Source organism: Arachis ipaensis, chromosome B03 (assembly GCF_000816755.2).
Source record: "Arachis ipaensis cultivar K30076 chromosome B03, Araip1.1, whole genome shotgun sequence".
NCBI classification, from domain to species: domain Eukaryota; kingdom Viridiplantae; phylum Streptophyta; class Magnoliopsida; order Fabales; family Fabaceae; genus Arachis; species Arachis ipaensis.
Genome location: NC_029787.2, coordinates 25,905,924 through 25,929,011, shown reverse-complemented (window position 1 = coordinate 25,929,011; position 23,088 = coordinate 25,905,924). Strand labels below are relative to the sequence as shown.

Sequence of the window (23,088 nt, the reverse complement as noted above, 5' to 3'; positions counted from 1 at the left end):
ACCCAACCCGAAATATATACTAGGTTTATTTATTAGACCCGAACCCGGCCTAGACCCGATGAAATCTTATACACCTTCGGGCCACGATTATACCGAGTAAAAATCGGGTGAAAATCGGACCGTTAACACTACATTACCTTGATATCTTCTTATAAGCTAGCATGTGAAAATATTCAAATTTTCAAGACTCCAACCATTATTTCACATGGTAAAATTCACTTAGAAAAATATAACAAGAACCAACTCTTCTCTAAAATTAAAGTATAATCATAATCAATACTAATATTGTCTAATAACACCAAATATTTAAATCAATATAAATAACATAATATTATACATTAGTCTAAAATCTTATGCATTTTAAACATAAAACATTAACTTATAGTCTTATAATAACTAATAACACAAAATATTAAGGTTTACAATACTTAAATTCCACACAAGAATAGCCATCATCCATCACTAATAACATAATATTAATTGTGTATGATAACCGGGCCACCGGGCCAACTTCGAGTGACCCAAACCATGGCCCAGACCCGATCTGAAATAATAACCGGGTCTATTTTTGAGACCCTTACCCGACCCTAGATCCGATGAAATCACACCAAAATAGCCCCTAAAGTGTTCGGGGCCGGGGCCGGGTCTTCGAGCCGGGCCGGGCCATGCACACCCCTAGGGCGAAGATTTCTATTTCTACTTTTATTTTTGCCTTCGTTCCGTTTATTATACAGTTTTTATTTTTTGTATAGTTATCAAAATCGGACGTTTTATTTTTCCACATAATTATCAAAATCATATTGGACCAACTGATATGTGATTGTGATCAGATTTGAATGAAAAAGGGTGAGTGAGAGTAAGGCTAATTTAGGGGGATTTAGGCTAAATTTTCAATTGGTCTGTTCACTATTTGGGTACAAATTTTAAAATTGATGAATATGTGTTTCGAACAAAAGTCTTTTTTATACTACATATTATTCTTACCACTAAACTATGTTATTCTTTATTATTTAATTGTTAATTATATAATAAAAATGTACAATAATTTTGTTAGATATTATTTTAAGGGGGCGCTACACATCCATGTAACCATGTAACCAAGTTGACCCAATCCCAAATAGAGTCATGCGCATTAATGACGAGTGAAAAGTGAAAACACGCGCCCGAAACCCTTCGTTACTTCGCGCTCATTATGAAAAAATGTTACTTCATCTTCTTGCGTTATAGGCTTCACCGTTCTCCTCTGCTCGCATTTTTTCTTCTTCTTCTTCTTCTTCTCTGCTCGCATTATAAGTTTCACCGTTCTCCTCTGCTCGCGTTTTCTTTTTTGTTCTTCTTCTTCTTCTTCTCTACTCGCGTTCTTCGTTATGGATCTACATTGACTTCAACGTAATTAGCTTTGTCGTTCTTCGTCTTCATTTTCTTCTTTGATCTGGACTTCTGAATTAAAACAATGAATGAATCAACTTCAAAATTAGTTAAATGAGTGCGATTTGGATTATTCTTCCGAAATGCATCACAATAATCTTAAACATTGAACAAAGTAAAAGGAAGCCATCGAACCAAACAACATTCATTTAGTGAATCAAAATCACAAAGGCCACCCGAACCGAACAATGTTCATGTGGTGAATAAATGGTGATCAACTTTCAATCAACAAGAATAGAAGTAAAAGGAAGCCACCGAACCGAACAACATTCATTTGGTGAATCAAAATCACAAATGTCACCGAACCAAACAATGTTCATGTGGTGAACAAATGGTGATCAACTTTCAATCAACAAGAACAGTATTTCTCCATGCAAAAGAAGTACTAAACATAGTAACAACCAATTTCAAAGCCCTAGTTAAACTATCCACTGAACTGAAGAAGAATAACCTACGTGAACGAATTTGAAAGAAGAAGGAGGAAGAGGAAGAGGAGGAGAAATACTATTCTTGTTGATTGAAAGTTGATCACCATTTATTCACCACATGAATATTGTTCGGTTCAGTGGCCTTTGTGATTTTGATTCACCAAATAAATGTTGTTCGATTCGGTGGCCTCCTTTTACTTTATTCAATGTTTAAGATTATTCTGATAGCATGCAGTAATTATTTCCTAGTTGTCTCAACGTAATAACCTCATTCAACTGATTTGAAGTTGAATCATTCATTGTTTCCATTCAGAAGTGTAGATTGAAGAAGAAAACGAAGAAGAAGAAGAACAACGAAGCTTATTACGTTGAATTCAATGCAGATCAATAATGAAGAATGCGAGTAGAGAAGAAAAACGCGAACAGAGGAGAACGACGAATTTTATTAGGTTGAAGAAGAACACGAACAGAGAAGAAGAAGAAGAAGAACGAAAACACGAGAAGAGAACAAGGTTTACATTGAGAATGTTTACGAGGCGCGTGTATAACAAACGCGTAAGGAGGTTGGGGAGGCACGTCTGATTGAAGTTACTTGGATAGCTTGGATGAAAAAATTACATGGATGTAGAGCTTTTCTCAATATTAAATTAGTTTGAAATCAGTTTAACAATCACAATCCTCTAATAGACAATTTATTAGTGTTAGACTAATATGTCAGAGCCATTTCTTATGAACCGGCCTTGAACAAGCCACTTATTTCACATAATTTTGTTGATCAACTTTCCTAGGATCATTTCAAGGCATGTAAATCAAGTACCATGACATCTTACAATTTATAAATGAAAAGAAAAGAAGAGAAATGAAAAGAAAATTATAAAGACCAGGAACTCACTGAGTCACTGGTTTTGAAGTGTTGCAATTAGTGTACTTGCTAACCTCTTAGGCTCTTGCATGTATGCATGGATACACCTACACACCACCGACTACATTTTTCTAAATTTCTTCTTCCTTTACTTTTCTTTTTTAACGAATAACATTGTATATACCCACGCAAATAGTCGTCATTATTGGGTTCAGCCGTTCAGGTGCATTCCTTCGATGGCAAGAGCAACAACAACATTAACAATAGAATAATAGTAATGTTCTTGTATGGATACCTGGAGGGAGAGCTCAGTCTCTGGGAGTTGACGCCGAGCTATTACCTTCGGTGCCGACCTTTAAGCCTTATGACAATCCAAACTTTACTCCAAGAAGGTGTCCAATCGCGTAGAGCTTTGAGCAAGAAACAGGGAGGGAGTGTACCTGCAAAGGCACTCCGAAACTTAAGTTAGTATTGAGAATTCAATGTGTCTTTAGGATAGAAGATCATACCTTTTTATAGGTGATAATGTATAAATCGGTTATGTTTCTGCTTTATTGCCTGTATTAAAGAGCAATAATAAGGGTTTGGACGTTTAACTTTTGTGAAGCAGTCTGTTAAGCTGATTTGTAACGTCACTTTTTAATGAATGACATTGATTGTCGAATAGTAACTGTAACGTCGATTAATAACGTAAATTGCCGAGTAATGACTGCAATGCCAAACTATAACGCCAATTTTCTGGGTAATAATGTGAATAATGCCGAGTTATGGATGATAAAGCCGATTTATGATATTGGATTTGTAATGGCCGGACCACAGCCCCCAAGCTTAGCCTGGAAAAATGTTTAATGAAGCAGGTTGAGCTTTTAATGATGTATGAGTCGGCTGCTGAACAGTTCGGCGTGTGCTTCTGCCTTGTAGCCCCCAGGTCAAGGTGCTTTATTGAACAGTTACTGAGACTATAGGCATTCATGATTAGGATAGAGAAATAATTAAATGAAGGTATTAATGAGTTTGCGTGTTTCCAAGGTGGGTTTATTGGGTTTGACGTGACTGATTTGATGGGAATTGGAAGCGAGATTTTGGGTTAAAGTGTGTGAGTTAAAGCTTAGGGATTCTGAAGGTTTGCATGCTTGCTGTTTTATTTTTTCTCAAGCATTTTCAACCAAAACATGAGTAAAAGAGGTGAGTGTCTGTTAGTTCTTTTTGGTTTTTCTGTTTAATCGTGTTCTCTTCTTCTCCTTTTCTGCTTCAGTTTTTCCAATGGTTTATGAGAAAGAAACGAAAGGGGAGGTAGACTGGTCTTATGACTGGGTGAATGATGATATAAGGGATCGTGTTTCTCTGTTTTTGGATGTTGGTGCTGTGAATGAGATAGATAAGTCTAAGGTTGCTAGGGCTAATTCTGGGGTTCGATTGGAGCTGCTCCCATGTGCGGTTGATGATAGAGTTTTTCATAGAGGGGAGGGTTTTGAGCATTTTTTTTATGTATAGTTGTGTTTTGGAGGAACTAAGGGTTAGAATTCCTTTCAGATTTTGAGTGTAAAGTTCTGAAGCAATTGAACTGTGCACCCTCACAACTTCACCCCAATGGTTGGGCTTTCCTTCGGGCGTTTGAGATTCTTATGGAATTTTTGGAAGAAAATCCATCAGTGGAGTTGTTTTTCTCATTGTTTCAGGCGAATGGTATTTGGAAGGGTGGTTGGGTAAACTTGAACAGCTCTCTGGGGTTTGGTGTGTTCAAGTTATACAAATCGTCTTTTAAGAACTTTAAGAAAATGTACCTTAAGGTAAGTAGCTGCGAGGATGACTTTCCGTTCTATGTGGACGAGCATTTGGGGGAGAAATTTCCTCTCTGGTGGTGTTCAGAGCCTCAAAATATTTTAGTGCCTGAAACTATAAGTCCAAAAGATGAGTGCATAATTGAGTTTTTGACTGAGGTTGTTGATCGGAAGGAGTTGATTTCTGTTTATGCTCTGCTGCAGTGGGAGGAAAATAAGGCTGCTGTTATAGATTATCTGGGTAAGATTTTGAATTGTGGATGTTGTATCATATTTGAGGTTTTTTGAACAGGTTTTTGTTTATCTTGTTTTTCAGGTGGTAAGTACCCAGGTGTATCTGCAGCGAGTTTGAGGTCTCGGGTGAAGAGCAAAGGTTTGGATAAGGAGGTATCCTTGTCGAAGGCAGATAAGATCGGTGTTGGCGAGGTTGACCAGCCAAGGCCAGGGAGGAGGAAAGTTATTGCTAAGAAGAGAAAGGGTGATGTGGTGGATTTGTTCGACGTTTCTGATGATGAGAAGGATGATGTTCCGATGGAGGAGGTTCATATGTTTTGTGATAATCAGAAGAAGTTGCATGGTTTTGTTGAGCGGAGTGAGGGGTCGTCGCTTTGGGGGAAAAATTATCCTTTCATGATTACTGCTGATGAGGTATGCCAGACCCCGTCCGATGTTAGTTTGGCGGAAGAGGTGGGGGATGTGGCGATTGATCAATATATGCAGGTGACTTCTATTTTGTGAGGTAAAAAGTTTGTATTTGTGTTTTTGTTTTGTGGAAAAGTAACGTGTTAATGTCTGATCCTCAGGTTGTGGGTCTGCGGCTGGCGAGTTTAGGATGGAGCCGTGAAAAGATTCATCGGAAGTTGGTTGAGAAAAAGGAGGATCCTAGTTTGAGGGAAGAGTTAGCTATAAAGGTTGGTAAGGTTTCCGAGCTTGAGGTGAAGTTAGTTGAGGTTGAGAAACATTTGAAAGAGGTGAAAGAGAGCTATGCCAAAGATGTTGAAGATTTAAAGAAGAAAGAAGCAAACTTATCTTCTATGAGTACCCGTATGATCGAGGTTACTGCTCGGTTGAAGGAGGTGGAGAAGAACAAGCAAGGAGAAATTCTTGATTCCTTCCTTGAAGGATTTGAGAGGGTTATTCTTCAGGTGAGATTTCTAGCTCCCGAGGTGGATTTCTCAGCAATGGATCTAGGCAAAATAGTGCAGGATGGCGTTATGGTTGAAGATGATGGTGCTGCTGAGTAAGGAGATGAAAATGTTTAGTTTGTGTGTTGTTTTGCTGCTGTTTGTAGACTTATTTTGCTCTTAATTTTGTGATATTATGTATGCTGCTGTTTTGTGAACAACAAACTATTGGCATTTCAGGTTACATGTTGTATTCTGCATGTTATGACTATAATATGATATTGTTGTTTATATGATATGTGGGTGGTTTTCTGGTTTGTGAATGTGGCATTGATGCCAAATATAGTAGTGGTACTAATGGTGTAATGCTATTAATTTGATGGAGAAGTATCATGTAGAGGCCTGATTAGGCCGAGTTTGTGATGCTGAAAGAAAGTTGTATTGTGTTTTAGTGGGCGGCTATGATTTTGATTTAAAATCGGTTAACATGTATTCGGTTGCGAAGGGTTTGTTCGGCAGTTTGTTAGTCCGGCCCATTATTTGTTAAGATTTGCGGCATAGTCGGGTTAGGATCATAGCATTCTGATCCTTACTAAGAGATCTGATGGATTTGTTGAATTCAGAATGACTGGATTCCGATTTAGATCGGTAATTTGTTTGGTAAATTCGGCTTGCGATTAAGATCGGATATTTGTTTGAATGAATTTCCGTTATAAGGTCTGCTATCGGATTCATTGATTGTATCCCAGTATTGGGATCCATTTTAAGGTCGGCAGTCAAAATGACTGATTGCATCCGAGTGATCGGATTCCGTTTTAAGGTCGGCAGTCAGAATGACTGATTGTTTCTGAGTGATCGGGTTCCGTTTTAAGGTCGGCAGTCAGAATGACTGATTATTTCCGAATGATCGGATTGATAGTATAGATCGGCATTATATGTTTATGCATGAAGCGAGAAATGTAGAAAGTGATGAGTTGAAAAAATGAAATATTTATTGAAGAACCTTTGATTCCAAAGGCCCAGGTAGGCTAGCCTCGTTAAAACCTCTCCAAGCAAAACCCTTGTGGGAAAAATCTTGGTAGTAGGAAAAAGAGTACTGGACTGTCCCTGGTATTTGCTATAATATAACTTTAAGGAAGATACATTCCAAGTGTTAGGGAGATTTTTACCCTATAGGGTTTGTAGTCTGTAGGCTCCCTTGCCGATTACCTCGGTGACTCGGTAAGGGCCATCCCAATTAGCTGCTAGTTTGCCATGTGATGATGGTTTCCTAGCTTGTTCTGTTTTCCTAAGCACAAGGTTATTTACGCGGAATGATCTTGGATGAAGTCTCTGGTTATATCTTTGGGCAATGTGCTGTTGCATGGCTAAATGTTTGACTGCTGTGGACGATCTGAGTTCTTCAATGAGGTCAAGCTCGGATTGCCGAGCTATGTCTTGTGTAGTTAGGTTGACCAATTCAGTGCGTAGTGAGGATTGGGAGATCTTTACTGGTATTATTGCATTTGAACCGTAGACTAAATGGAAGGGTGTCTCCTTTGTGGTTGAGTGAATTTTTGTATTGTATCCCCATATGATCTCTGGGATAAGCTCGGCCCGGAGACCTTTTGCATCATCTAGTTTCTTTTTTAGAGCATGAAGTATTACTTTATTTGCGGCTTCTGCTAACCCGTTTGTTTGTGGGTGCTCTACTGATGAGAAGTGTTGTTTGATTTTCAAGTTCTACAAAAAAGATGTGAATTTTTGATCGGCAAACTGGCGACCATTATCTGTGATAATGTGCCGAGGAATCTCGAATCGACAAATAATATATTTCTAGACAAAAGAAATCGTTTGTTATGATGTGATTTTAGCTATGGGTTGTGCCTCTATCCATTTGGAAAAATAGTCAATTGCTACAACCAGGAATTTTACTTGCCCTGCTGCTGTGGGGAAAGGGCCGAGTATATCTATGCCCCATTGGTTGAACGGCCAACTTACCTCGGAACAGTGTAGGAGTTCGGCCAGGAGATGTGTGATCAGACTGTGTTTCTGGCAGTTGTTACAGCTTTTAACTTTTGCTTGACAATCCTGTCGTATTGTCAGCCAATATATTCCAGCTCTGATGATTTTGGAAGACAGACTTTGGGCTCCGAAGTGTGTACCACAGATCCCTTCATACGCCTCGGCAAGTCCAAGCTCGGCTTCTGTTCTGCAAAGACATTTAACTAATGGACGAGAGAATCCTCGTCCATATAGGCAATTATTATAAATTGTAAAAAAGGAGGCTTGTCGGCGGAAGTGTCGAGCATTTTCGACGTCGCCTGGCAAGATCCCTGTCTGGAGATACTCTATGTATGGAGATCTCCAATCTGCTTCCTGTGTTACACTTAAGATTTGTGTTAGTTCAATGCTCTACTTGAGCAGTGTTGACTGATAAAGTGATGACCCATTTGGTTGAGTGCTGGCGAGTTTAGACAGAATGTCAGCTCGGCCATTACTCTCCCTTGGTATGTGTTGTATTTCGTATTTAGAAAATTTTGAAACTAAATTTTGTACGATTGATGAGCAGACTTTTGTGTGGTTTAGAGTTCACAAATAAATTCTCGTTGCAAGTATAGTTTCTAAATCAACAATAATCCTTTCATGCAAAAATTTGTTTGTCACTAAAACAAACCCCTAAAATCTATAAACCGAAGTATTAAACCTCGGGTCGTTCTCCCTAGGAATTGCAATTGCATAGCTCGGTGTGTAATTGTTGCTAAGTATCTGATTTCTTCGATGAGCTCTAAGTCGGTCTCTCGAGATGTGAGTGATGTTGTATGGTCGGCCAGTTGAGTTTGCAGTGATGCTTGGGAGATCTCCACTGGTATCATGGCGTCGGCGCTATATACTAGGCGGAATGGTGTTTCTTTTGTTGTTGAGTGGACTGTGGTACTGTACCCCCATATGATTTCTGGTATAAGTTCGGCCCAGAGACCTTTTGCATCGTCGAGTTTCTTTCTTAGAGCGTGTAGTATCACTTTATTTGCAGCTTTTGTTAACCCGTTTGTTTGTGGGTACTCTACTGAGGAAAAATATTGTTTGATTTTCAAGTCCTGCAAAAACGATGTGAACTTTTGATCGGCAAACTAGCGACCATTATCTGTGATAATGTACCAAGGGATGCCGAATCGACAAATAATATGTTTCCAAACAAAGGAAAGCATTTGTTGTGATGTAATCTTGGCTAGAGGTTGTACCTCTATCCATTTGGAAAAATAATCAATTGCTACCACAAGGAATTTTACCTGTCCTGCTGCTGTGGGAAAAGGTCCGAGGATATCAATGCCCCATTGGTTGAACGGCCAACTAACTTCGAAACAATGTAGGAGTTCGGCCGGGAGATGTGTAATCGGACTGTGTTTTTGGCAATTGTTACAGCTTTTAACTTTCGCTTGACAATCCTGTCGTATTGTCGGCCAATATAATCCAGCTCTGAGGATTTTTGAATACAGACTTTGGGCTCCGAGGTGTGTTCTACAGATCCCTTCATGTGCCTCACCAAGTGCAAGCTCGGCTTCTGTTCTGCAAAGACATTTAAGCAATGGACGAGAGAATGCCCGCCTATATAGGCAATTATTATAAATTGTAAAAAAGGAGGCTTGTCGGCGGAAGTGTCGAGCATTTTCGACGTCGCCTGGCAAGATCCCTGTTTGGAGATACTGTATGTATGGGGATCTCCAATCTGCTTCCTGTGTTACACTTAAGACTTGTGTTATTCAATGCTTGGCTTAAGTAGTGTTGACTGATAAAGTGATGACCCATTTGGTTGAGTGCTGGCAAGTTTAGACAGAATGTCAGCTCGGCCATTATTCTCCCTTGGTATGTGCTGTATTTCATATTTAGAAAATTTTGAAAGTAAATTTTGTACAACATCCAGGTATTTAGAAAGCAAAGGGTCCTTAACTTGGTATAAGTTGTTTACCTGTTGGACGATAAGCAAGGAGTCGCAATATATCTTAAGTTCGGTGATGTTTAGGTCCGCCGCGAGTCTAAGGCCGGCAATTAGTGCTTCATACTCACTTTGATTGTTGCTTGCTTTAAATGAGAAGTTGAGGGAATGTTCGATGACGTTGCCACGGCCATCGTCAAGTATGATACCTGCTCCACACCCTTGTGGGTTGGAGGACCCGTCGACGTATAAAGACCATTCGATGTAGTCTTCAGTTGTACTTGGTACTGAGAATTTGGTAATAAAGTCGGCCAAAAACTGGGATTTAATGGATGCTCATCCTTCGTACGTGATATCGAATTCTGATAGCTCCACCGACCATTTTACTAGTCGGCCAGCCAGCTCAGGTTTCTGCAGGACTTGCCACAAAGGTTGATCTGTTTGAACATGGATTTCATGGCTCTGAAAGTATGGTCGGAGTCTTCTGGCTGAAAAGACAAGGGCGAGGGCCAGTTTCTCAATGCTCGGGTATCGAAGCTCGGCGTTCTGTAAGGTTTTGCTGGTAAAATAGATCGGGCACTGTTTCTTTTCTCTTTCTGCAACAAGGGCGGAGCTTATAGCCCAGTTAGTGACAGATAAATATAAGAATAATAGCTCCCCTTGTAAGGGGGGTTTGTAAAATTGGTGGTTTTGAAAGAGTTTCTTTGATAGTTGTAAATGCTTGTTCACATTCATTAGTCCATTGGAAAGCTTTTTTGTTTTTTAAAGTTTGGAAAAAACATGAGGATTTAGAAGCTAAGCAAGGTAAGAATCTAGAAAGTGCAGCAAGTCTCCCTGTTAACCGTTGGACTTCCTTGATGGTGTGTGGACTTGTCATGTCTAAAATAGCTCGGTATTTTTTTGGATTTGCCTTAATACCTCGGCTAGTGAGCATGAAGTCGGGGAATTTACCGCTTTGAACACCAAATGCACACTTTTTGGGATTTAACCGCATGTTGTATTTTCTTAGCTGTCCGAAGATTTTGGTGAGGTCATCAAGGTGATTGTTGCCGATCTTTGTCTTGGCGACCATATCGTGGAATTGGTTTGAAATTCTTCTTACTGTCCCGTGTTTTGTCGTCGTCTCTATAGTGAGGCTTTTCTACTTTTTGAGCTTGTCGGAGTTCTTCGATGTCGATTTGTCCTTTAGCTTTTTCACGGAACTCGGCCATAGTTTTTGGTTTGGCCACAACAATAGTTTCCTGGAATTTTCCTGGTCGTAGTCCGCTTTTTATGGCGTGTAGTTCCACCTCGGGGTGGAGGTCAAGTATACTTATGGCTATCTTTGTGAAGCGCGTCATGTAGTCCTTGAGGCTTTCATGATGGCCTTGCTTGACTGTGTTCAGGTAATCGGAGTCGTGGAGGTAGATGGCTGATCCAGCAAAGTGCTCCTCAAAGGGTTTTGATATGTCTCGGAATCGAGAAATGGAACATCCAGCGAAGTGCTCCTCAAAGGGCTTTGATATGTCTCGAAATCGAGAAATGGAACCTTCAGGCAAAGAACAAAACCAATCAAGTGCAGGACCGTCTAAGTAAGATGGAAAACAACGGCATAAAACTTTATTGGATGCACCATTTACTATCATTATGGAGGTGAATTTCTTGATGTATTTCTTCGGATCACCTAACCCATCATAGGGAGTTAGGGTGGTCGGCAGAGTAAACCTTCGGGGTAGCACGAAGTTCATCACCTCCGCCGTGAATGGTCCATGGGAGCTTTCCTAATCGTCATTCTCTATGTCTTTCTGAGCTTCCTCATTATGTTCGGGTTGCTCCTCTTCCTATCGAGTAGTGTCTGAGACATGTGTTAGCCCTGACTGCTGTTCGGCTTCTTTTGTCCGTTCTTGTCGGTCATTGTTTTTTGTTCGAGTGTTATTCAAGTTGGCAATTTGATTTGCCATTCTTTGGTTCTCCTCGGCCATGGCTTGCCGCAACTCGGTCACCATCTGGAGCAATTCGGATGGCGTGGGTGGAGGTTGTTCAGCCATGACTTCAAACGGGAACCTCGAGGCCGATGATATATGGAGAGGTTTATATTTTCGGCCCCACGGTGGGTGCCAATTGTTCTTGTATGGATACCTGAAGGGAGAGCTCAGTCTCCGGGAGTCGACGCCGAGCTATTACCTTCGGTGCCGACCTTTAAGCCTTATGACAATCCGAGCTTTACTCCAAGAAGGTGTCCAATCGCGTAGAGCTTTGAGCAAGAAACACAGGGGAATGTACCTGCAAAGGCACTCCGAAGCTTAAGTTAGTGTTGAGAATTCAATGTGTCCTTTAGGATAGAAGATCATACCTTTTTATAGGTGATAATGTATAAATCGGTTATGTTTCTGCTTTATTGCCTGTATTAAAGAGCAATAATAAGGGTTTGGACGTTTAACTTTTGTGAAGCAGTCCGCTAAGCTGATTTGTAACATCACTTTTTAATGAATGACATTGATTGTCGAATAGTAACTGTAACATCGATTAATAACGTAAATTGCCGAGTAATGACTGCAATGCCGAACTATAACGCCAATTTTCTGGGTAATAATGTGAATAATGCCGAGTTATGGATGATAAAGCCGATTTATGATATTGGATTTGTAATGGCCGGACCAAGTAACAATAATGACATTAGGATAATGTTAACAATAACAATAGCGCAATAGTAATAGAACAACATTATGACAACATCATCAATAGGAACGACAACATCAACCATAGAGCAACAAAGCAAATCAATGATAATAACAATTGTTTAATTAATAAAGACTAATTACTCCTACCACCAACATCCTTCATTATGTGTACGTAAATTCTGGTCGGACAATTTAACCCTACTAAAGGGTTTGTCTTCAAAGTTGGAGATATCTTTGATTTTCACCTCCCCTCTCTGGTGCATACAATTAGTTGATTCTTAATCTTGTCTCCGTCCCGAGTCGTGTTCCTTATTTTCGTAGAAAAACCGGCAAGTTTGGAATAATGTTTGTAGAACTTTCCAGCTTCTTCTAGTGTCTTGAAAATCATTCCCACCTTTGGGACAAATTTTTCATCCACAACACAGTTGGTCTGCATGGTGAACCGAAATCTTAATTATAATGAACCAAAATCTTAATTACGGTGAAACAATTATATAGTTCTTAGGGAATAAAACAGAATATATTCATCTAATTTTTTTAGACTCCTTTCTGCATACCGAACCGAACACATGTACATGGTGAAACAACTCTTTAGTACTTATCGAACCGAAAAGTTACTCACAGTTACTCACACTCACAGTTACATATTATCAATTTAATTCAATTCAGATATAGATCACCTCAGTCCATTCAATTCGCTTCGAATAAAATTAGCAATTGCATTCCGTTGAATTCGATTCAAACTTCAATAATCCAAACCTCATCAAATTGATGCATTTCGGAAGAATTATCCAAATCGCACTCATTCAACTGATTTGAAGTTGATTCATTCATTGTTTCAATTTAGAAGTGCAGATCGAAGAAGAAAATGAAGAAGAAGAAGAACGACGAAATTAATTACATTGAAGTCAATCCAGATCCATAATGCAGAAAAGAAAAATGCGAATAGAGGAGAACAACGAATTTAATTAGGTTGAAGAAGAAGAAGGAGAACAGGAAGAAGAAGAAGAAGAACAATAACAACAACAAGAAGAAGAATGCGAAATGAGAAGAAGGTACTTGGATTACGTTATATGGAAAGGTTTACGTTGAGAAAGGTTGATCACGCAAAAGAAGGATTACGTTATATACGTTATATGAGGTGCGTGTAAAACAAACGAGTGTGTGGGTGGGGAAAAACGCGTGGAGTGGAAGGTACTTGGATACCATCCATGTAATTTTTACATGGATGTAGAGTTTTTCTCTTATTTTAATTTTGTACTCATTTATATTTAAATTAATTATATTTTTTATTATTCATAATTATTAATATAAATATAAATGTTGTTAAACATGTATAAATAAAAATATCAAATATTTTTATTAATTACAATATAATTATTCTTTTTATGATTATATGGTATTTATTAATATTATTTTTCAATAAATACATATAATTTTGTGCTCACTTATATTTTCCAAACGGAGCTATCATCATTCCAGTATGAGTAAGTCGGCTCCATGGTAGCTTCGTTGCTCCCTCTTACATTGATTATAATTTGTTGAAATTTGATTATTTTTAAAATTTAGTGAAGATATGTGTTTTAAATTTTAATTTTAGATTTTTGAATATTTTATATTTTTATTTACGTGAAACCGGTTCTACTGGTTCAACCAGTGTCTCATCGGTTAAACTAATAAATTAGTGAACCAGAGACTAACCGGTTCGATCACCGGTTCAATTTTGACAACTATAATTTTTTGTCTCCATGGATAGCAAAAGGCCCCAAAGTATTTCCTTCGACAGGGTAATTTTCCGCAAGTATCCGTCCTACCAGAGAAAAATGCCATCCAAACTAAACAAATGTAGAAAAACTTTGATCTTTTTCTTTTTTATTTAAGTAATAAACGATACTATATCTAGAGGTGGTAAACAGGCCTAAAACCCCTGGGCCGGCCCGCGTAACCCGCCAAAAAAGGCGGATCGGGCTGAAAAATTGGGACCACAACATAGCAAAAGCCCGCCTAAGTCATACTGCTTAAACTGCGGGCTTTGGCGGGGCAAGGCGGGCTTAGTGTTTTTTTGCCAAAACCCAACTCTCCCAACCCGACCCGACCTGATGAAACCATACCCACCCTAAATCCCTAATCGACAGCCTCCTTACCCTTACTCGGTTACTCCCTCGATCTCACTCCCTCCCACTCACAACACACTAAGCTTCTCCTCCCATAGTCACACCTCACACTCACACCAGCCGCCACTCCCAACTGTGCTGCGTCCAGCATCCAACGCCATTGTCGTTGCCATCACCGCCGCCGTTGGCCCATCTCATGCTCATGCAGTCCAATCACGCTATCGTTCGCACCTCGAAGCCTCACACAGACAGCAAAGCCACACCCAGCAGTTGCGGTGCTCCTTATCAAGGCTGCTCCCACCGTCCCTCCTCAGTCCTCCTGGGTCCTAACCACCGCTGCTGCTCTGTCTAGCCGTCGTCGTCGCTGATCGTCGATTCTCGACTCCTGAGTCTTGGCCATCGGTGCTGCTCATTTGTCCTCTTGCACTCTAGGTCTGTCGTCTGGCCATCGCTGCTGCTCCTTGCCTCCTCTGTCCTGGTCATCGACTCGTCGCTACTGTTATTCTGGATTTCTGGTATGTTGATTTTCTGGTTTAGGTTTTAGATCAAAGATTTAGGTTTGTTTGCTGTGTTTTATTTTGTTTGATAATGGTTTTGAGTTTTGACTAAATCAGAATTGTTGATACTTGTTTTAACATTTGCTTTGATTAAATTTTAATGTTTTGAATTCTGACAAATCTAAAATCTGATGCAGATTCATATATTGTTTGCTGTATTTTGTTTTGTTTGATAATGGTTTTGAGTTTTAACTAAATCAGAATGGTTGATACCTGGTTTTAACATTTGTTTTGATTAACTTTTACTGTTTTGACAAATGACAAATCTAAAATCTAACTCTGATTCATATATTGTTTGCTGTGTTTTGTTTTGTTTGATAATGGTTTTGAGTTTTGACTAAATTAGAATGGTTGATGTAAACCCTGGTATATTAGTAAATAATTAGTCAATAAATTAAATTTTAACAAATGAAATTAAAAATGTGAATATTATATTAAATTAGGATAGAGCTCATTAAAACAAGAATTTTGACACTAATTTCAAAGAATTTGGCCAAGATTGGACCGAACCGGGCAAACCGGGCCCAAAATGGGCCTAAGGCCCAATTAAGCCCAATAACATAAGAGAACACAGCTTCTCTTCTCCCTTCACTCCTCATTCACGTTCCAGCCATGGGAGGAAGAAGGTGAGAAAAGAAAAACCCTTGCTCCCAAATCAAACCACCATAACTTTCCACTCCGAGCTCCAATCGCCGCACCGTTTGCAGCCACGCGACCACCGTGTCGAGCTCTACAAATCTATCAGAACAATTTCATAGGTAAGCTACTCTATCACTCCAGACTCTCTATCCCTTAATTTTTAAAAATTAAAGATAATCCAAGTTGAGAATTAGTTGATTTTGGTTCTCTAGCTTCAATCTAGCTTGTGGAGCTTGTTGGACTTGGCTCTCTTGATCCGTGGATACGGTGAGATCTCTAACCCTAGCCAAATCTTGGTATTAGTATGTTGAATTCTGAATTTTGAGTATGTATGTATGGTATATGTGAATATATATATATATATGTTGTTGGAGCTTGAGTTGTGAGCTTTGGAGCTTGGTGGAGGTTGGGTGCTTGTGCCTTGGTATATTGGACCTTTTGGGGCTGAGTTTGGTGCCTTGGTGGTGTCTCGGGAAATAGTGAAAATCGACCAATGTATGGTTTAGGTTTTGCGTATTTAATATATAATGTCGTATGAAAACTTAGGCTAGTGGACCATAGGATAAGCTGGAATGATTATGTGTTTTGAATGTTTAGTAATTATGATATTGATTGATGATGGGAGTTAAACATGTGTTGGTGATTATGGTTATGATGGGGATATGATGCCCCTTTGGTGTTTTGATATTGTTGATTAATTAGTGACATTGACTAAATATATGTATGTATGACAACATGTTAGAGATTTTATTGATGGAAGTAAGAAGTTTAAGGTGTGAATTGGGTAAAAATGGAAGTATGAGGGTTTGTGATATGATTGAATGGTTAGTGGTGTTGTATTGGAATGTTATGAAGCGTGTTTGTGCTGGATATATGTGTAAGTAGTGGAATTTGGTTTGGTGTAATGAAAATTGAGGTTTTGAGGTTTGTGAAAAATTAGTTTTTGGCCGAACTTTGGCGAGCTATAACTTAGCTTCCAAATTCCCAAATGATTTCAAACTTATTTTAGATGAAAATTGGGTCCGTGAAGTTTACGCCGTTCGAAGAACGGAGGAAAAATGATATAAAATGGAAAAGTTATGCGCGTCAGAAGTTGGGATTAAAAAGGTTGGCATTCTGCGGTTTTCAGACTTATGCAAATTTTGGAAAAACGTACGCTCACGCGTATGCGTAGCCCACGCGTACGCGTGCCCAGCATTTGCGTACGCGTTTAGTTGCTCGCGACGCGACCAACCCTTTCGGGTTGTTATTCTCGCATACGCGTGAGCACTAGGGGATCGCACACGCGAGCAAGGGTTTTTGGCACGCCCACGCGTACGCGTTGCCCCTATTTTCTGCAAAAACTGGATTTTGTGTTTTTAAATCAAATTTCAGACTTCTAAACCTCTATTCTCATCCTTTTAGTTATAAAATGTAATACTAAGCCTAGTAGTTAGTTGAAGCTAGGAAATTGAGATAACTTTGGAGTGAAGTAAAGTAGGAAAAGTGGTGAAATAAATTTGGAAATGAGTATAATTGGAGTATATATGATATTATGGCATGTATGATATGATTTTGCAAATATTACAATGGTTATGTATATTATTGTGGCATTATATACTCAATTGATCTGAGATACGAGTTTTCCTGGGTAAAGTACCGTGTCCTGCCAGTACGTGTTCCAGGTCGACACTCGATACTCTGTTGATCCTACGACGTAAGGTGTGACCGGGCACTCTAAATTCCCGGGAAGGTTGACCCCCATTGAGTAATTTTATATATATTTGAGAAAAAACTATGCATAGACTCTTGGGGATGCGCGTCGGGGGACAGTCCATGGTTTAGCAAACCGGACTTGTCGGGTTGGCTTGATAACCGACAGATGAGCTTCATCAGCCATAGGACAGGCATACATCATGTGCATTTTGTTTGTTTTGTCTGCTATGTATTACTTGAGGTTGCCTAACTGAATATATATTATGCTAATTGTTATACTTGTTACTCGCACTACCTACCTTCTACTTGTGCTTGAACTTGTCTGTTTGTTTGTCTGTGAAATATCATTGGAGATGGAGGAACGGAAGAAAGGTGGGCAGGTTTAGTGTTAAAGTTAGGTTTAAGTTGAGTTTGGAACTCCTTAGAACACCTACCCCTTTTATGGTTTCTGTTTAATAAATTAAGTCTTATAATATGAGTGTCAGCATTCTAGGATTGCCTCTGTCATTTCTTGGACCTTATATACTATGTGCGTGGCAGCTTTACCATGCTGAGAACCTCCGGTTCTCACCCCCATACTATGTTGTTGTTTTCAGATGCAGGTTGAGAGACTCCTCGCTAGGCGTCTGTACTTCTGAAGCGGAGTAGTCTCTGGGTTTTATTTTGATGTACAGCTTTATATATATGTACTTGACTTTCTCTTCGATCAGCTTGTTTATTTTGTTCCTCTTAGAGGTTTACGGAGAGTTAAGGTTTTAGCTATGTGTTTTGGGTTTTTGGGATATGTATATATATGTAAATATTCTCCAGCCAGCCTTGGCTTCGCAGGCTGAGTTAGGAGCTTGCTATTCTGTACTTTTGACCCTCCATTCCCACTTTCTACTTAGTTACACCTATGATCTCTAGGTTTCTTAGCACGCAAGTAATCTCGTTTCCTGAGCGTTGCGCTTTTTCACTACAAGAAAAAGGCCTGTCTGCACACTTTTTTCTTGCCACGCTTTTAAAGCGTGCCCAAAAGTAGTCTATGGCTACGCTTTTACGAGGGTGGCCACTGATTTGTGATTTGGCCACGCTTTTTTACTATGGCCATAGAGAGAAATCGGCACGCTTTTACAAGGGTGCCCACTTATTTGAAATTTGGCCACGCTTTTTTACTGCCGCGCTTGAAAAGCATGGCGATAGAAGGAAATCGGCACGTTTTTACGAGGGTGGCCACTAATTAAAAATTTGGCCTCCCTTTTTTTTGTCACGCTTAAAAAGTGTGGCCATAGAGAGAAACCGACACGCGTGAAATGCGTGGCTATACCGTGTTTATTTTGGCACCGTAAAAAAACGTGCCAATAGAGTTTCCTCCCCTAAAATTTAGTTTCCCACCTATTTTTTCCCACACTTAACCTTTTTTCTTATAAGTTATCAAATTTAACCCTAAAAATGATAACAACAACACACTAACTTTACATTGTTCCCAAATTCACTTTTAACCCTAAAATTTCCTTTCAAACCCTAAAAGGCGCCGTCAGCTTCATCCATCTTCATCGCTTAGCTTCATCTTCTCGAACCCAGCCTTCGTCATTCATCCATCTTCATCGTTCAGTAGGCGCTGCTCCGTCAGCGCACCCTGCATCGGCGTGCCCTCCCTCAGTGATCTCTCTCTCACAAACCCTAAACACTAAAGACGCTGCCTTTCTCTCGCTCCTCCCTCAATCGTCGCTTCCTCTCCCTCAATCGGTGCTCAACCCTCACCATAAATACTACAAGGTAAGTATTTCTTCCTTCTGTTTCTCTGATCCTCTGATAAGGGCCATTAGTTTGGTTCCCTGGCTGTTTCGTTGTTCCTATGTTACAGTGATGTGAAAATGAAAGTTTAAATATTGGCACATTAAATTTAGGAAAATGTTAGGATCTGATTTTTATCGTAAAAATCTATTTCGATGTTCCCTGGTTTGTTTGATTCTTGAGCTTCACTTCATTTTAGATGTGTGTGCTTGGTTCTGGAAGCTTGTTTTCTTGTTAATTATTAGATATTTTGTAATTTGTATTGATTGGAGACTAGTTATGCTTTCTAATATTTCTCTGTTTCTCTGTTCCTCTATTTTGGACCGTTGAGAAATTCTATAAAAGCCCCTCTATTTAGGGTTTCAGCTTTAATCTAACGCGTTCAGTGAAGAGAAAGTCGTAGCCATGGGGAGGAGTAAGCATCCAAAACTCTTTACCAAAATATTCCTAGAATCTTTTATTTCTTAATTTCTGATTCTTATTGTTCCAGGTATTCGATTTGCATATGTTAATTTGGTTTTTGTTTATTAGCTAGGGTTTGTATGTTCTGTATAATTTAACAGTGTTTTTATTTTTGTTTTTATAATCACTCAAGTTGTTTTTATTTTTCTTTTTACTCTGGTTAAGCATTCTTTGGCTAAGTGACTTGAAAATTAAACTAGACATTGCCATAAATTTGAATGTCTATTGGATGATGATGATGTATGTTGATATGGTTTATATAATCTATTTTAGAATATCTATTCATATTTCATAAGGTTTATCTTGTATTTACTTTATAGGATTATCTTAGATATCATCATCTTATCTGTGTGTATAATTATTTGGGTAATGCTATGGTGAAGAGTGAAGTTTTGGTGAACAGTGAAGATTATTTCTTTTAGTAGAGGAAAAACCCACCAAAAAAAATTTGTCTTGTATGTTTAGTAGAGGAAAAACCCACCAAAAAGATTATTTCACCTAATTCTACTCTTCACCAAGAAATTCCCTAACTATTTATATGTCTTGTATGTTTATGTTGTTGTTATTCAGAGTGTGTGTGTGAGAAATATATAAGTAAAATATTTAGCCCTTCTTAACTTTTCATTCTTCTCATCTTTGTTAAGGAAATTAACAATATATTGTTGGGTCTATTTCTTATTACCAACTCCACTTCCTCATTAATTATAGGACTAAGGATTGTTCTTTGAAATTAATAGGAAAGATTGGAGGCGAATCGCTTGTTTGATTCAAAGGAAGCTATAGATGAAGTTCAAAAGGCACCGCCAAAAAGAATTTCACCTCCTGAAACTCCAAATGTTCCAGAAGTTGCTGAAGAACAATAGATGCCTAAAGTGGTTGCTCCCACACCAGAGCAAATCATTGCTATTAAGGTATAAACTATAAAGAGAAGTAAACTTAGCTTTTGTGAGCCCCTATTGCTAATAGGTGTGATCATGTGACATGCACTTACATGTTTGATTTAGATCTATAATTAATGCATTTAAAGGTACTTGACTGAAAATTTGTAGATGAGATGGTTAGCTATTTCTTTTCACCCATAGCTTAACAACTAACTATCTATAGCCAGCTGCTCCAAAGTGGAGGGAGACACACAATGACAATCTTGAATCCCATATAGATTTGTTCCATATAAAAGAAGTCACCTTACATGACTCAAATGAGTTTCTTTTATTTTTTTTCTCTCTTGAATTTTTTATGATATTTGCCAATAGCATTGAGGTATTACTACTATTCAGTACTGTTTGCAAACTGCAGAAAAAAATCGAGCTTAGACTGCTGCAGTTTTGCTTCTTGATTTGTTCTGCATAATATTAATATTTTGGGTGGATGAAACTTCTTAATCTGTCCTTCTTAGATTCATATTTATTTCTACCATATCTTTCAAATTATTATTCTATGTGTCCATAGCTAGCACTTCTTTTTTCCTCTTCTATATTCCCCCTGCTTATCATCATCTCTCCTGTGTTTTGGTATATGGTTTCCATTTGTCTTTGATGCATGTTATTGCCTATTTAGGAATATTCCTTGAAATTTTTCTGCAGGAATTTTGTGAAGAGGAATGGACTCTCTTCCTTCGTCGAAATTCAATTTCAGTTTTGAAAGCACAAGACAGACAATGGACGCCATTGATTCAGTGTTCGAACGTCTCAGAGGGTTCTCCAAGGATAGCGTAAGGCTCATCAAGTGTTGCCATAAACCCGATGGCAAAGGTGCCTTTTTTTTATTAATTTAATTATGATTATTTTGATTTGAATCTGGATGCTGTGAACCTGAATTTTTCCTTTTCGTTTGTAAAATATTACAAGGTTGCTGTTAGTACTGCAATCGGAATTACGGTTATGGGATTCATTGGCTTCTTCGTCAAGCTCATCTTCATTCCCATTAACAACATCATCGTCGGATCTGGTTAGGTATATGATTTATAATTTGTTTATTTTTCAAAAATTTGTGAAATTTTTAAAAAATTGTTGTGTTTATAGCTTAGCTTGATGTGTTGTTTGAGTGTGGTGCAACAATTTGTTATGAAACTATGAATAAGGAGTTTAAAAGGGGAAAATTGTAATGTTGTTTTATTGTATTCAGAATGTGGTTGGTTTTGTGCTTTCTTACTGTTACTTGAGATTAGGGTTTGAAATTATGCAAATTTACTTTAGATGAAGTTCTTTCATACAGTTATTGTTCTGTGCATAGTTCATTATTGAGAGGGGGTGGTAGATTTACAAATCAATTTTCTTCTTTCTGGATACTAGAGAGGGAGCAATGTCTTTTGATTATACCAGTGAACTTTATTGTAACTTGTATGTTCTTCACTTTTTTGTGTTGCTTTTGCTTATGCTAAAATTAATAGAATATGTCTATAATTACTACATATAGTGTCAACTTATGTTCTAAACAATTTTTGATGATATCTGCAGGATGATGAGAGCCACAATCACACACAGAGTTTTAAAGCAAATGGTAGCAGGAGTTCTTCCCACATTAACTTTTTGTTAATCATAGTTCTACTGTATATCACTTTTTGTTTTTTCATCCTTCATATCTTTGGGAACATTACAGTTTTAATTTAAATTATTATTATAGCATATAAATAATTCATGTAAATCAATAAAAAATCAATTCTTATGCCTTCTAATTTTCTCTTTTTAATTATTATTATAGAATTGTAATTTTTAATTATTATTATGCATTCAAATTTTCTCTCTTTTTTTAATTTGACAAAGGAATAGGCCACGCTTTGAAAGCGTAGCAAAAGGTTTTAGTGGGAAAGCCACGCTTTTAAAAGCGTGGCTGTATGTGCTCTATCGGCACGCTTTCAAAGCATGGCCAAAACCAACTTTCTTGGCACGCTTCAAAAGCGTGGCAATATGTGAACTTTTCGGTACGCTTTTAAAGCGTACCGATAGATTAACACCTATGGCAACGCTTTTAAGCGTGGCAAGAGTTGAAAGCGTGGCCAAAAAGAAAGCGTGCCGATGAATTCACAAAAGTGTGGCGATAGAGCAACCGGCACGCTGGCAGATGTGACCCTTTCAAAAGCGTGCCAATAGCTCAAAAAGCGTGGCGAAAAGCTATCGGCACGCTTTTTAGCACTTTTGGGCACGCTTTAAAAGCGTGGCAGAAAGCTTATTTTCTTGTAGTGTTTATTTTGCGATTTTGTTGTACCCGTTTTTCAAGGCTCCTCGTATATTACTCTCGTTCAGATACTATTATGTATATATTTTATTTTAGAACTCGTACTACCACACCGCCTCTGCTTTACGGCTTAAGCGTAAAGCTTTGTGTGGTAGGGTGTTACAGTTGATACCTTGTTTAACAATTAACATTTGCTTTTATTTCAAAAAATATGAATTTTGAAACTGAGTAATCTTGTTACTGCTGGAGCTAGTTTTGAGGTTGCTCAGGTCGAGGTTGATGAACCTAGTTCGAAAAGGGCCATACCGGGGCGGGCTTCCCCGCTTGCCATCCCTAACTATATCTATTTATAATTTTTGAAAGTAGAATCTAACAAGTTCCAATGGTAAATGCACTTTGTAGATGTCAGATTTTGATTGGTGGAAGATTAAAAATTAAATAATTAAAAAATAGTTAGAATTGAGATAAGATTGAA

General features: G+C 38.5%; 2 protein-coding genes across 2 annotated transcripts; one reads left to right on the top strand and one right to left on the bottom strand.

The window, feature by feature from the left end:
* LOC107632856 lies at positions 10,571-11,263 on the bottom strand. Its single transcript, XM_016336497.1, has one exon. The coding sequence runs from the start codon at positions 11,261-11,263 to the stop codon at positions 10,571-10,573; it is 693 nt and encodes a 230-aa protein (XP_016191983.1).
* LOC107634340 (protein transport protein Sec61 subunit gamma-like) lies at positions 21,097-22,307 on the top strand. The gene is made up of 4 exons (XM_016337868.2): positions 21,097-21,190; positions 21,276-21,391; positions 21,896-21,938; positions 22,202-22,307. The coding sequence occupies exons 1-2, from the start codon at positions 21,097-21,099 to the stop codon at positions 21,389-21,391; spliced, it is 210 nt and encodes a 69-aa protein (XP_016193354.1). The 3' UTR covers positions 21,896-21,938; positions 22,202-22,307.